Source organism: Piliocolobus tephrosceles, chromosome 19 (assembly GCF_002776525.5).
Source record: "Piliocolobus tephrosceles isolate RC106 chromosome 19, ASM277652v3, whole genome shotgun sequence".
In the NCBI taxonomy this organism is placed as follows: domain Eukaryota; kingdom Metazoa; phylum Chordata; class Mammalia; order Primates; family Cercopithecidae; genus Piliocolobus; species Piliocolobus tephrosceles.
In genome coordinates, this window is record NC_045452.1 from 33,159,040 (window position 1) to 33,171,196 (window position 12,157).

Consider the following 12,157-nt stretch of genomic DNA (forward strand, 5'->3'; position numbering starts at 1 on the left):
GGGGGTCACTGACTGTGAAGATCCCACGCTGTTCTTGATGGGGGTCATTGACTGTGAAGATCTCACGCTGTTCTGGATGGTGGTCACTGATTGTGAAGATCCCACGCTGTTCTGGAGGGTGGTCACTGACTTGCTTCTGCTGCAGTTGTTCCAAGTCCTCTCTCTTCTCTCCATCTCGGTTCTCCAGCTAAGAAGGGGAGGGCCAGAAAGAAGCATTTAAAGCAAGGTCCAGGGCTGCAGCCTGAGGCCTTTCCCAGCTCCTCTACCTGCAGGCCTATGCTGACTTCATTTAACAAGGAGAGCTCATTTCCACCTGTTCAGAAAGTGAACCTTCCGCATTAACAATTCTCAAGTTCTAAATCTTTTTTTTTTTTTTTTTTTGGAGACAGAGTCCCGCTCTCGCCCACGCTGGAGTGCAGTGGCCGGATCTCAGCTCACTGCAAGCTCCGCCTCCCGAGTTCACACCATTCTCCTGCCTCAGCCTCCCGAGTAGGTGGGACTACAGGTGCCCGTCACCACGCCCGGCTAATTTTTTGTATTTTTAGTAGAGATGGGGTTTCACCATCTTAGCCAGGATGGTCTCAATCTCCTTACCTTGTGATCTGCCCGCCTCGGCCTCCCAAAGTGCTGGGATTATAGGTGTGAGCCACCACGCCCGGCCTATGATATATTTTTATAGAATATTATTTTTTTTTTTTGAGATGGAGGCTCACTCTGTTGCCAGACTGGAGTACAGTGGCGTGATCTCGGTTTACTGCAACCTCCAACTCCCAGGTTCAAACGATTCTCCTGCCTCAGCCTCCTGAGTAGCTGGGACTACAGGCGCGTGCCACCAGGCCCAGCTAATTTTTGTATTTTTAGTAGAGACGTGGTTTCACCATGTTGGCCAGGATGGTCTCGATCTCTTGACCTTGTGATCTGCCCACCTCGGCCTCCCAAAGTGCTGGGATTACAGGAGCAAGCCACTGTGCCCAGCCAGGAACTCTACTTTCAAAAAAAATTTATTTTTTTGAGACAAGATCTCGCTCTGTCACCCAGGCTGGTGTACAGTGGTGCAATCACAGCTCACTGCAACCTTGACCTCCTGGGCTCAAGCAATCCTCCTGCCTCAGTCACCTGAGTAGCCAGAACTACGGGCGTGTGACACTGTACCCAGCTTATTTTTTATTTTTTTGTAGAGACAGGGTCTCTACATTCATTATGTTCCAAGGCTGGCCTCAAACTCCTGGGCTCAAGCAATCCTCCCACCTCACCATCCCAAAATGTTGGGAATACAGGCATGAGCCACAGTGCCCAGACTAGCCTGCTCTCAACAAGATGATTCACTGAGAACATTTCCATTTCCTCCGAAAGTAGCAAAGAAAAATCACAGTGTTGGTTTCTCAAGATCATTAGATGAGTCACAAGATGAATGCAGAGAGAGCGCACTCATCGCCAATGACGGCAAAACTGACGTGAAAATAAAATTTCACACAAGTCTTCATTTGACAATACCTTAGGATCAATCTTCTCAGAATCAAGAGGAAGTGAGGGACGAAAAGGGGACACAGTGGTCTCAATCAGCTGCCCGCTCACTTGAATGATCCCACTTCAAAGGAACCTGACCATCCACTTCCTTAAGAGGACACTTCTAATGTTCACGTGCCAAAACTAAGTTGATGCAAAGAGGTTGGAGCAAATTTCTAATGAAGTTGTTTTAAATTATTGCTTTATTTTTACTTCTGTAAACTACTTGTGAAACAACTTAAAATGACAAAACAGTAAAGAGGGCCCAGGAATCTAGATGCTAAATGACGGTAACTATTTTTCCTGGTATTTGATACAAATACGAGTTGGAAAAGTGCTAGAACCACACTTCCTTTTCCTTCTTTTTTTTTTTGAGACGGAGTCTCGCGCCCAGGCTGGAGTGCAGTGGCCGGATCTCAGCTCACTGCAAGCTCCACCTCCTGGGTTTACGCCATTCTCCTGCCTCAGCCTCCCGAGTAGCTGGGACTACAGGCGCCCGCCAAATCGCCCGGCTAGTTTTTTGTATTTTTTTAGCAGACACGGGGTTTCACTGTGTTAGCCAGGATGGTCTCGATCTCCTGACCTCATGATCCGCCCGTCTCGGCCTCCCAAAGTGCTGGGATGAACCACACTTCTTAAGCCTTCTATAGCACTAGTTAAATCTTCCTCAGCCAAAGTTTTTGTATTTTCTTCTGAAATCTTGACCTCTGAGCAATTTTTGCATGGTGTTTTTTTTTTTTTTTTTTTTTTGAGATGAAGTCTCGCTCTTGTCCCCCAGGCTGGAGTGCAATGGCATGATCTCGGCTCAGGGCAACCTCCGCCTCCTGGGTTCAAATGATTCTCCTGCCTCAGCCTCCCGAGTACCTGGGATTACAGGCGCCTGCCACGAGGCCCGGCTAATTTTTATACTTTTAGTAGAGACACGGTTTCACCATGTTGGCCAGGCTGGTCTCGAACTCCTGATCCCAGGTGATCTGCCCACCTTGGCCTCCCAAAGAGCTGGGATTACAGGCGTGAGCCAATGTGTCCAGCCGGATGGTTCTTTTACAAAAAATGGCCTCTCCTCATTTTCTTCCTCATCTGTAACTGAAAGGTCAAATTCTGCTTTCTACCACTGCTTTTATTTTTACAATTTTTTTTTTTTTTGAGACAAGGCCTCGTTCTGCCGCCCAGGCTGGCATGCAGTGGTGCCACCATAGCTCACTGTAGCCTCAAACTCCTGGGCTCAGGTGATCCTCCCAACTCAGCCTCCTGAGTAACTGGGACTACAGGTGTGCACTGTCACGTCCAGCTAATTTTTATATTTTTCATAGAGACAGAGTTTCACTATGTTGCCCAGCGTGGTCTTAAAATCCTGGGCTCCAGCCATCCGCCCACCTTAGCCTCCCAAAGTGCTGAGAGCTACGACGCCTGACCCTGCTTTCTGCCAGTTCTGAGTTAACTTCCGGAACTGAGACAGCTGTTGCATCGGTTCAACTATTTTTCCATCATGCACCCAACAAACTGTAAGGGAACATAGCTGAATCCTGAATATTTACCACAGTCTTCTTCCTGTAAGTCTACCTTCACTTATAACCATCCTGAAAAAAACCTAAGATCTGAAAGTTAGTTAAAAATATGTCTTACATGGGCTGAGCACGGTGGCTTATGCCTGTAATCCCAGCACTTTGGGAGGCCGAGGTGGGAGGATCACCTGAGCCAGCAAGGTCAAGGCTGAAGTAAGCTGTGATTGGGCCACTGCACTCCAGCCTGGGTGCCAGAGGGAAGACCTGTCTCCAAAACAAAAAAAGAAAAAAGACTTTGCATTTACCTAACAGTGATCAAAGTAAGCAATTTATTATATGTTGGAAAGCACAATTATTTCTCCCTCCCCCTCACACACACATGCACACACACACTTATCATCTTATGCTGTTCAATAAGCTCACTAGACTCCCAATCACCAAACCTCTCACAATTTATAGATGGGTAAAATAAAACAAATACACCTCTAATTATGTTCAAAGCACTGGTACAACTACAACATAAAGGTTCCTTGAGGATTCCTGATTTCCGGACACACCATGACCAACCATCTGAGAGGGGAGCGCCCTGGCCTGGGACATTATTCGACCACACGACCCCCAGCTGCTAGCTTTAAATAGTCAACTCTTTGCCGGAATTTCACTTTTCAGAAGATCATTATTCTGAACACAAAATTACTCCTATTTTAACATCTACATCTGGATTAAAGGCATGTTAAACTCAAATATCATGAACTATTTTACAACATACGAAAAAACTCATTTTTAGACTGATGATGTACAATGATATAATCAGAGAAAAAGTTAATGAAATATCTGCTTCTTACAGCACCACGGTTTTTATATACATAACTGACAAAATGGTTTAAAAAAAAAAATTCCTCACTTAGTATACAACAGAAACACAAAAGCTCTCTTCGGCACATATGACTTAGTTTACCTATACGTGTATAAAGAATATAAATTTTAGCCAGGTGGGTGGCTCACACCTGTAATTCCAGCACTTCAGGAGGCTGAGGTGGGAGAATTACTGGAGCTCAGGAGTTTGAGACCAGCCCTGACAACACAGTATAACCCTGTCTCTACAAATTTTTCTTTTTTTTTTTTTTTTCTTTTGAGACGGAGTCTCGCTCTATCGCCCGGGCTGGAGTGCAGTGGCCGGATCTCAGCTCACTGCCAGCTCCACCTCCCGGGTTTACACCGTTCTCCTGCCTCAGTCTCCCAAGTAGCTGGGACTGCAGGCGCCCGCCACCTCGCCCGGCTAGCTTTTTGTATTTTTTAGTAGAGACGGGGTTTCACCGTGTTAGCCAGGATGGTCTCCATCTCCTGACCGCGTGATCCGCCCGTCTCGGCCTCCCAAAGTGCTGGGATTACAGGCTTGAGCCACCGCGCCCGGCCAAATTTTTCTTTAAAGTTAGACAGGCATGGTGGCACACGCCTGTAGTCCCAGGTATTAGGGAGGCTGAGGCAGGAGGGTCACTTGAAGCCAGTAGGTCAAGGCTGGAATGAGCCATGAGTGCACCACTGCACTCCAACCTGGGCAAGAAAACAAGACTCTATCTCAAAAAAAAAAGGGAAAAAAAGCTGATGTTCAAGACCCAGCAGGGGTTAATACCTGATGACTGCGTGTTTACCTTATTAAAATAACAGGAATTCTATGGAAAAAGCTGACTGGTACCTGATCTTTGCCCACCATTTTAGAGCCAAAGGACAGGAAGAGGAGGTATGTCTCTGCTGATGTCAAGCTACAACTGTGCAGAGGAATTCAGCATGCCAAGGTGAGATGAAAATCAGTCAGGCCCTCCCAGGCCTTCATTCCATGCAGAATCCTGGCTGCAGGAGCACGTACGTTTTCCTAGAGAAAGTATCCTTACATTTTACCAGCTTTTGGTTTTTAAAATATTGCTTTAAGCCAGGCATGGTGGCTCACGCCTGTAATCCCGGCACTTTGGGAGACCGAGGCGGGCAGATCACAAGGTCGGGAGATTGTCTAGACCACCCTGGCTAACATGGTCAAACCCCGTCTCTACTAAAAAAAAATACAAAAAAATTAGCCGGGCGTGTTGGCGGGCGCCCGTAGTCCCAGCTACTCGGGAGGCTGAGGCAGGAAAATGGCGTGAATCCGGGAGGCGGAGCTTGCAGTGAGCAGAGATCGCACCACTGCACTCCAGCCTGGGCGACAGAGCCAGACTCCATCTTAAAAAAAAAAAAAAACACCACCAACCCAACAACCAAAAAAACTCAAGAGATAAAAAGCAAAATTCAGGGCCAGGCATGATGGCTCATGCCTGTAATCCCAGCACTTTGGGAGGCCGAGGCGGGCGGATCTTGAGATCAGGAGATTGAGACCATCCTGGCTAACACGGTCAAATCCCATCTCTACTAAAAATACAAAAAATTAGCCGGGCATGGTGGTGGGCGCCTGTAGTCCCAGCTACTCGGGAGGCTGAGGCAGGAGAATGGTGTGAACCCGGGAGGCGGAGCTTGCAGTGAGCCGAGATGGCGCCACTGTACTCCAGCTTGGGCGACAGAGCGAGACTCCGTCCAAAAAAAATAAAAAATGAAAAATAAAAAAATTGAAGGCTGGGCGCGGTGGCTCAAGCCTGTAATCCCAGCACTTTGGGAGGCCGAGACAGGTGGATCACGAGGTCAGGAGATAGAGACCATCCTGGCTAACACAGTGAAACCCCATCTCTACTAAAAAAAATACAAAAAACTAGCCAGGCAAAGTGGTGGGTGCCTGTAGTCCCAGCTACTCGGGAGGCTGAGGCAGGAGAATGGCATAAACCCAGGAGACGGAGCTTGCAGTGAACTGAGATCAGGCCACTGTATTCCAGCCTGGGCGACAGCAAGACTCTGTCTCAAAAAAAAAATTCAGGATTTGTAGGTAGAATAACACAAATTTTAACTGTTGGCAACAACTCAATTTTTTTTTTTTTTTGAGATGGAGTCTCACTCTGTCTTGTCTGGAACTCCTGACCTCAGGTGATCCGCCTCCCGAGTAGCAACTCAATTTTTTAAGTAAAGCAGGATAGACACATTATGACCTTGAGCCAGATTCTGCCTTTCGTCACCAGTTTTCCAGCAAATCCTAGCAAACACCAAAGCCTGCACCCATTCTGCTGCAGCAGCAAGGACACTCAACACCCAAGGCCCTTGTTCATAATTCACACAAAAGGCCCAACGACAGCCTGCCTCCAGGCAGGTTTGTAGGCCCCCAAGGAGCTTGGAAGGCCAGCCCCTTCAGGACTCAGTGTGCACTCACCTGCCACACCTGCCCATGGGGGAGCCCCTGCAGCTCACAAGGCCTCAAGCAGCAGACCCAGTCTCCTCTAGTAACACACCATGTCTGCAATACCTTCACCCCTTCCCTCCTCATCTCACTTTTAGTGAAAAGGTAAAAGACAAACGTGACAAACAGGTGCACTTACAAGTATGTGAAGGAATATTATGTTTTAAGTATTCCAAGAAATAGCCATCAAAGGGGCTGATAAACACAACCACATACGAAGAACTCCCAGTCTTCCGTTACAAAGCAAACAAGTGACACTTGCCTTCAAGTAGTTAATCCAAAATTTCTCAAAATTACATAATAAAGATAAAACAGGGATTATAAAGTGCCTATAATCCCAGCACTTTTAGAGGCTGAGGAGGGAGGATCGCTTGAGCCCAGGGGTTTGAGGCAGGAGTGAACTGTGGTAACACCACAGCACCCTAGCCTGGGCAATTGAGCAAGACGCTGTCTGGAACAAACAAAAGAAAAAAAAGGAAAAAGAAAAGAAAAACCAAATTTATTAAGAATAAAACCATAAAAATTTACTCACTTTTTTTTTTGAGATAGAGTCTCATTCTGTCACCCAGGCTGGAGTACACTCGCACAATCTCGGCTCAATGCAACCTCTGCCTCCGAGTTGAAGCTATTCTCCTCCCTCAGCCTCCCAAGTGGCTGGGACTACAGGTGTGCACCACCATGTCTGGCTAATTTTTGTATTTTTACAAAAATTAAAATGGGGTTTTAATTTAGCCCCGAGTTTTAATTTAAGTCCCAAGTAGCTGGGACTACAGGCGCCTGCCAACACGTCCGGCTAATTTTTTTGTATTTTTTTTTAGTAGAGACGGGGTTTGACCATGTTAGCCAGGATGGTCTAGACGATCTCCTGACCTCGTGATCTGCCCGCCTCGGCCTCCCAAAGTGCCGGGATTACAGGTGTGAGCCACCATGCCTGGCTTAAAGCAGTATTTTAAAAGCCAAAAGCTGGTAAAATGTAAGGATACTTTCTCTAGGTAAAGATGGGGTTTCTCCATGTTGGCCAGGCTTGTCTGGAACTCCTAACCTCAGGTGATCCACCTGCCTTGGCCTCCCAAAATGCTTGGATTACAGGTGTGAGCCACCGCACCTGGTCCTCACTTTTTATAAACTAAAATAACACACTCTTTCCCCACTTTTGAAAGGCAAAAACAGTCCAAGGATCATCTTTAGTAAATCACACTAGAAATCATTAGAAGATAAGCGAAATGTTCAAACACAACAATGAGCAAATCTACCTGAGCAGCAAAGGCCCATCCTGCCCCATCAGGGGTGTCGTCACATGATGTGCTTTTGCAAATGTCCCCTCCTCCACGGAGTGCCCGGTCCTCCTTGGCTATCGGACTCTCCTCCTGGACAGGCGCATCGACAGCCGAGCCCTTCCTCTTCGCCGTCTTTTTCTCCGAATGCGAACCGTCACCTTTTGTTTTTCTCTGTCGGAAGTGAGCAAGCTGCGCAAAAACGAAGATAAGTAGTAAAGGCAAAGGTAAGTGAGAAAAAAATAACACAACCACAAAGTCAACAGACTGGTGGGGATCATGAGGCCTGAGGGCTGACCCAGTCTACTCTGCCACACTTGGCCAACAGATCGCTCTCCACAAACACTGCCTTCATCAACATCTATATCCAAGGGGTCTAACAATGAGGACTGCTAACTATGCCTGGTAAAGAAAACAATACAGATGATTGGCAGAATAGCTTTCCTAGCCCTTGGTAGTTCACAGAAAAATAAAACTTTAAAAAAATGCATCTATATAAAAGATTGATAGCCTAATCAAGGCATATTTAAGTTTTAAAATGATATAAAAGCTAAATCTCTCCCTTCTTGCCCCAATTTTCCCCCAACTGAAGAAATACATAGCCCAGCCAAAACTTCCTAGCCATAGATTCTGAGACAAGGTACAGAAATAGCAAAAAATTAATTAAGCCAGGTCAATCTCACATCTTCCTTTATGGAATCAGATGTTCTATTTTTCATGACACAGCTCACCAAAGCACCAGGGACCTCCACAGAGCATCGCCCATCAGAAGGCACAGCCTAGCTCTGCTCAGTCCTCAAATCCGTGGGTTTGAGACTATGTGTGAGCCTCATCTCCCGCTAACATCTTACTCAAGAGGTATGCGATCCCACGTCAGCCTTTCATGGGGAGACATCTGTTCCCTCAAACGACAACTGTGGCCACAAAAACAAAACGCATGGAACACACATTTGTGTAAATGACAACACAAGTACACAAGCTCATGGACCCAGAAAAATTACACAAGCCCATTTACACAAGAAAATGGTCTCTCAAGGAAATTTCTTCAAAGTCAAACTCATGTAGTTTATTTTCGTGCCCTCCTCCATCACACCTACCCACGGGATAGCACAGACCTGGTCTCCAGCCTGCGTCGCCCTACAGGCGGCATCCTGCCCATCCCTCCCCACCCTCCACCCTCCACGGAGTTCTGTGCTCCCGTTCGCAGCTCCCTGCAGGCTCCGGCCTCCCATTCCCCTCCTGCCCGCCTCAGCCCTTCCCCAGCCCAGCCCCGCGTCTCCTGCCGGCCGCGCCCTGGAGCCCCGCTCTTCCCCAGCGCCCCGGCCAGAGCATCCTGGGGGAGCCGCGCACCTCGCAGAGAGACCGGCCTCGTCCCGGCAGCTCCTGCGGTTCCGCCTCGCGCTCTCGGGACTCCCGTTCCAGTGTCCCCGAGTCCTGGGCTCTGCGCGCTTTATTCCCCACATGAAACCCCGGACCGTGGCCATCAAACCGAGCGCCTTTTCACGGCGAAACCCGGGGCGGGAAAAAACGGCAACACGTCCCTGGAAGGGGCCGGCGCCAGCGCCGCGTGGGTTCCCGGCAGCGCCACGCCGGGCCAGGATGGGCAGGAAGCGCGCCCAAAGGCGCGGGAAGAAGACGGCGGCCGGGAGCGCCGCGGGGACCTTTCACACGGTAGGGACTGCGACGCCACGGGAAACGCGCGGGGAAGGCGTCTCCGACGAACGGGGCGAAGGCACACCCTGAGAAGGCGCTGCAGGCCACCCGCGCCACGCCCCCGGCCCCGGCCGCGCCGGAAACTGGCCCTAGACGGCGCAGCCACCCGAACACCGGCCGCCCGCCCCAAGCCACCCTGTCTCAGAGGACGCGGGGGCCACGCGAAGATCCGGCCTGGGGGTCCAGAGACCGCCACGCCCCGCTCCGCCACGCCACGCCCCCGTGGCCCCGCCCGGCAGCCACACCCCGCCCCGGCGTGCACCGCGAGCAACCCGCCCCGCCCCCGCCCCGCCCCCCCCCGCCCCACGCAGGCGCAGCCCCGCCCCTGCCCGCCCGAGAGGCGCCGCGCGTCTCAGCCGCTGATTGGCTGTGGCCGCGGTGGGGGTCGGGCCCTGGCGGAGGGCGGCGGATTCAAGATGGCGGCGGCCAGGAGGCGACTTCCAGCGGAGCCGGGGGGAAAGCGAGAGCTCGGCGGCGGCTTCCGCCGGACAGCGTCCGCTCCTGGCAGGGGGCGGTGGCGGGCACCGGAGCTGCCCTTAGGACTTCACGCCACAGCAGCTAGAGAAGCCTCTGATATTTACCTTCGTCCTCCCGGCCTCCACCTTTCGGCGCCGCTGCTCTTGCTCAAGTTCCATCTCCCTCAGACGGCGCGCGGGCCGCCCGTCGGTGACGGTGCTGACACAGAGCAACCTTCGCTCTATTTACACTCCCTCCCCCGCGCTGGGGCTCGCCCTCCCCCGCGACAACTGTCACGCAGCCGCGGCCCCGCCCCCGGCATGCGCCGCCAATCAGGGGGCCGCGTTCCGGGTCTCGCGCTCGCGCGCTCAGGGCGGTGCAGCCGGGACAGAGCCCCGCCCTATACATTCGCGGGCCACAGATTGGCGCGCTCACGTACCCGCCTCCTACAGCAGGACCAGTAAGCGGATAGCGGAGGCCTGGCGCCCGCTGTGATTGACCGATTTTAAAAGCCCCTGCCGGGCCGGCCGAGCGGCAAAATGTTCGCGCTGCTGGTCCCGCGCGGGCGGCGTCTCTGCTTTGTGTCCACCAGGACCGCCGGCCGGGCTCACTGCACGTGTGGGCGGTGTCGGACCGCGCTCAGCAACCACCTGGACTAGGGCCAGGCCGTTTTCCCCCCCTCAGGAATTAGTCGTTGGCCGTGGGCCGCCGCAGGAAGTTGAGGCCTATCCCAGGGGAGGCTGCTGAGGTGAATCTCAGGGGATCCGCAAGGGCTCCCTCACCCCAGCCCAGGACAAAATCCTACGCCACCAGCCCGCCGAATGCGCCCCCACAGCCGGGGGTCCCGGGTCTTCAGAGAAGAGCTCGGTCGAATGCGGTCAGAAAGCCCGCGAACCGCCTGGACCTGCAGGCCCCGCCGCTTGGAGTTCCCGCCTTTCCCGACTGAGCCCGTGTCTGCTCGTGTGTCTCACTGATGTCTTAGGTCTCAAAAAAGAAAAGGTTTTGAGTAGAAAGAAGAGAAATGGGGCCGTGGGTTCGTGGTCCCTGGGGGAAACTGACGTCGCATGAGGTCGTCGCCCCTCAGCTTGAGCTGAGCGGAACCTGAGCGTGAAGAGGTGGAAACCACGGAAGGTTTGGGTGCCGTGGAGCTCCCCGGACACCGAAGCCCAGACACAGTCCCGGGGTCTGCACCGCCTGTGACCTGCAGCGGGACCGCCGGGGTGGGCGTTTTCTCAGCGGGCGCGCGCGTGGGCGGACTTGGGAAACTAAGTGGAGCGAAGTGGCAGAAAACCAAGACGGGGTGGGTGACCTCGCGCAGGCCGTCCTTTCCTGTGGAGCATTTCTTCAGCTAAAGCGCGTATTTCATGTGTCCAGGTCTGGTTTCTGGGTTTCTTTGTAGTCCCTCCGCCTGTTAGTGCGCCTTCACTTGCAAACGGTTTGTCCTGGAGGGCCGTGTGCTTCTGTTTGCAGCAGTAACCATGCCCTTCCCCGAGCGTGCTGGAGTGGCTCCTCGCTGACGCAAGCTCACCTTGCAGCCTCCACAAGAACTTGGGATTCTCAGCAACTATAACTTAAACGTGCCCTCAGGAAGCCCTGGAATCTTGCTCAGAATTTTTTTCTTTGTGTTTTTTTTTTTTTTTTTTTAATTTTGAGACAGTCTAGCTGCGACGCCCAGGCTAGAGTGCAATGGTGCAGTCTCGGCTCACTGCAACCTCGCTCAGGAAGCCCTGGAAGCTCGACCGCCAGAAACTTCTCGTGACTCAGGCCACAGTCTTCTGTGTGGTGAGCGGGTATCCAGCCATCTCCTGGTTCCCAGACTCGCAATTAGGTGGTTTGAGCAAACTCTGGTTTGAGCAAACTCTGAGCAGTGGGCTCATTAGAGCAGGGGCCAGGCAGGCAACACAGCCAAGCGAGCAGGGGCTATGCCCACAGGATCACACTTTCCAGGAACAGAGACCCAGACTGTGCCTGAATCTCACAATCGTTACGTGTTACAATGCATTTACAACTGTGGGACTGAGGGGATGTGCCCAGGTTTGCCTAGACTGTTCCTCAGAACCCCACAGTCATTTCTGTGCACATTCTGGAGAGGTTCTGCAAATGTTGGACTTGGGTCTTATTTCAGTTCTTTTTTCTTTTTTCTTTTTTTTTTTTTTTTTTTTTTATAGGCAGGGTCTCAGTCTGTTGCACAGGCTAGAGTGCAGTGGTGAGACCACGGCTCATTGCAGCCTCAGCCTCCCTGGGCTCAGGTGATTCTCCATGTCAGCCTCCTGAGTAGCTGGAATTAGAGGCACACACCACCATATCCGGCTAATTCTTGTATTTTTAGTAGACACAGGATCTCGCATGTTGCCCAGGCTGGTCTCTAACTCCTAGGCTCAAGTGATCCACCC

General features: G+C 51.6%; 1 protein-coding gene across 1 annotated transcript in view; it reads right to left on the minus strand.

Annotated features, from left to right (window-relative positions):
* PCNT (pericentrin) overlaps positions 1-10,042 on the minus strand; it is a 118,379-nt gene extending 108,337 nt beyond the window's left edge. The window contains 3 exon segments of the mRNA XM_026447415.2: positions 1-187; positions 7,575-7,787; positions 9,890-10,042. The exon segment at positions 1-187 is cut by the window's left edge and continues 8 nt beyond it. Coding sequence (XP_026303200.1) covers positions 1-187; positions 7,575-7,787; positions 9,890-9,943 — 454 coding nt within the window. The 5' untranslated portion in view covers positions 9,944-10,042.
* Positions 10,043-12,157: the final 2,115 nt, after the last annotated feature.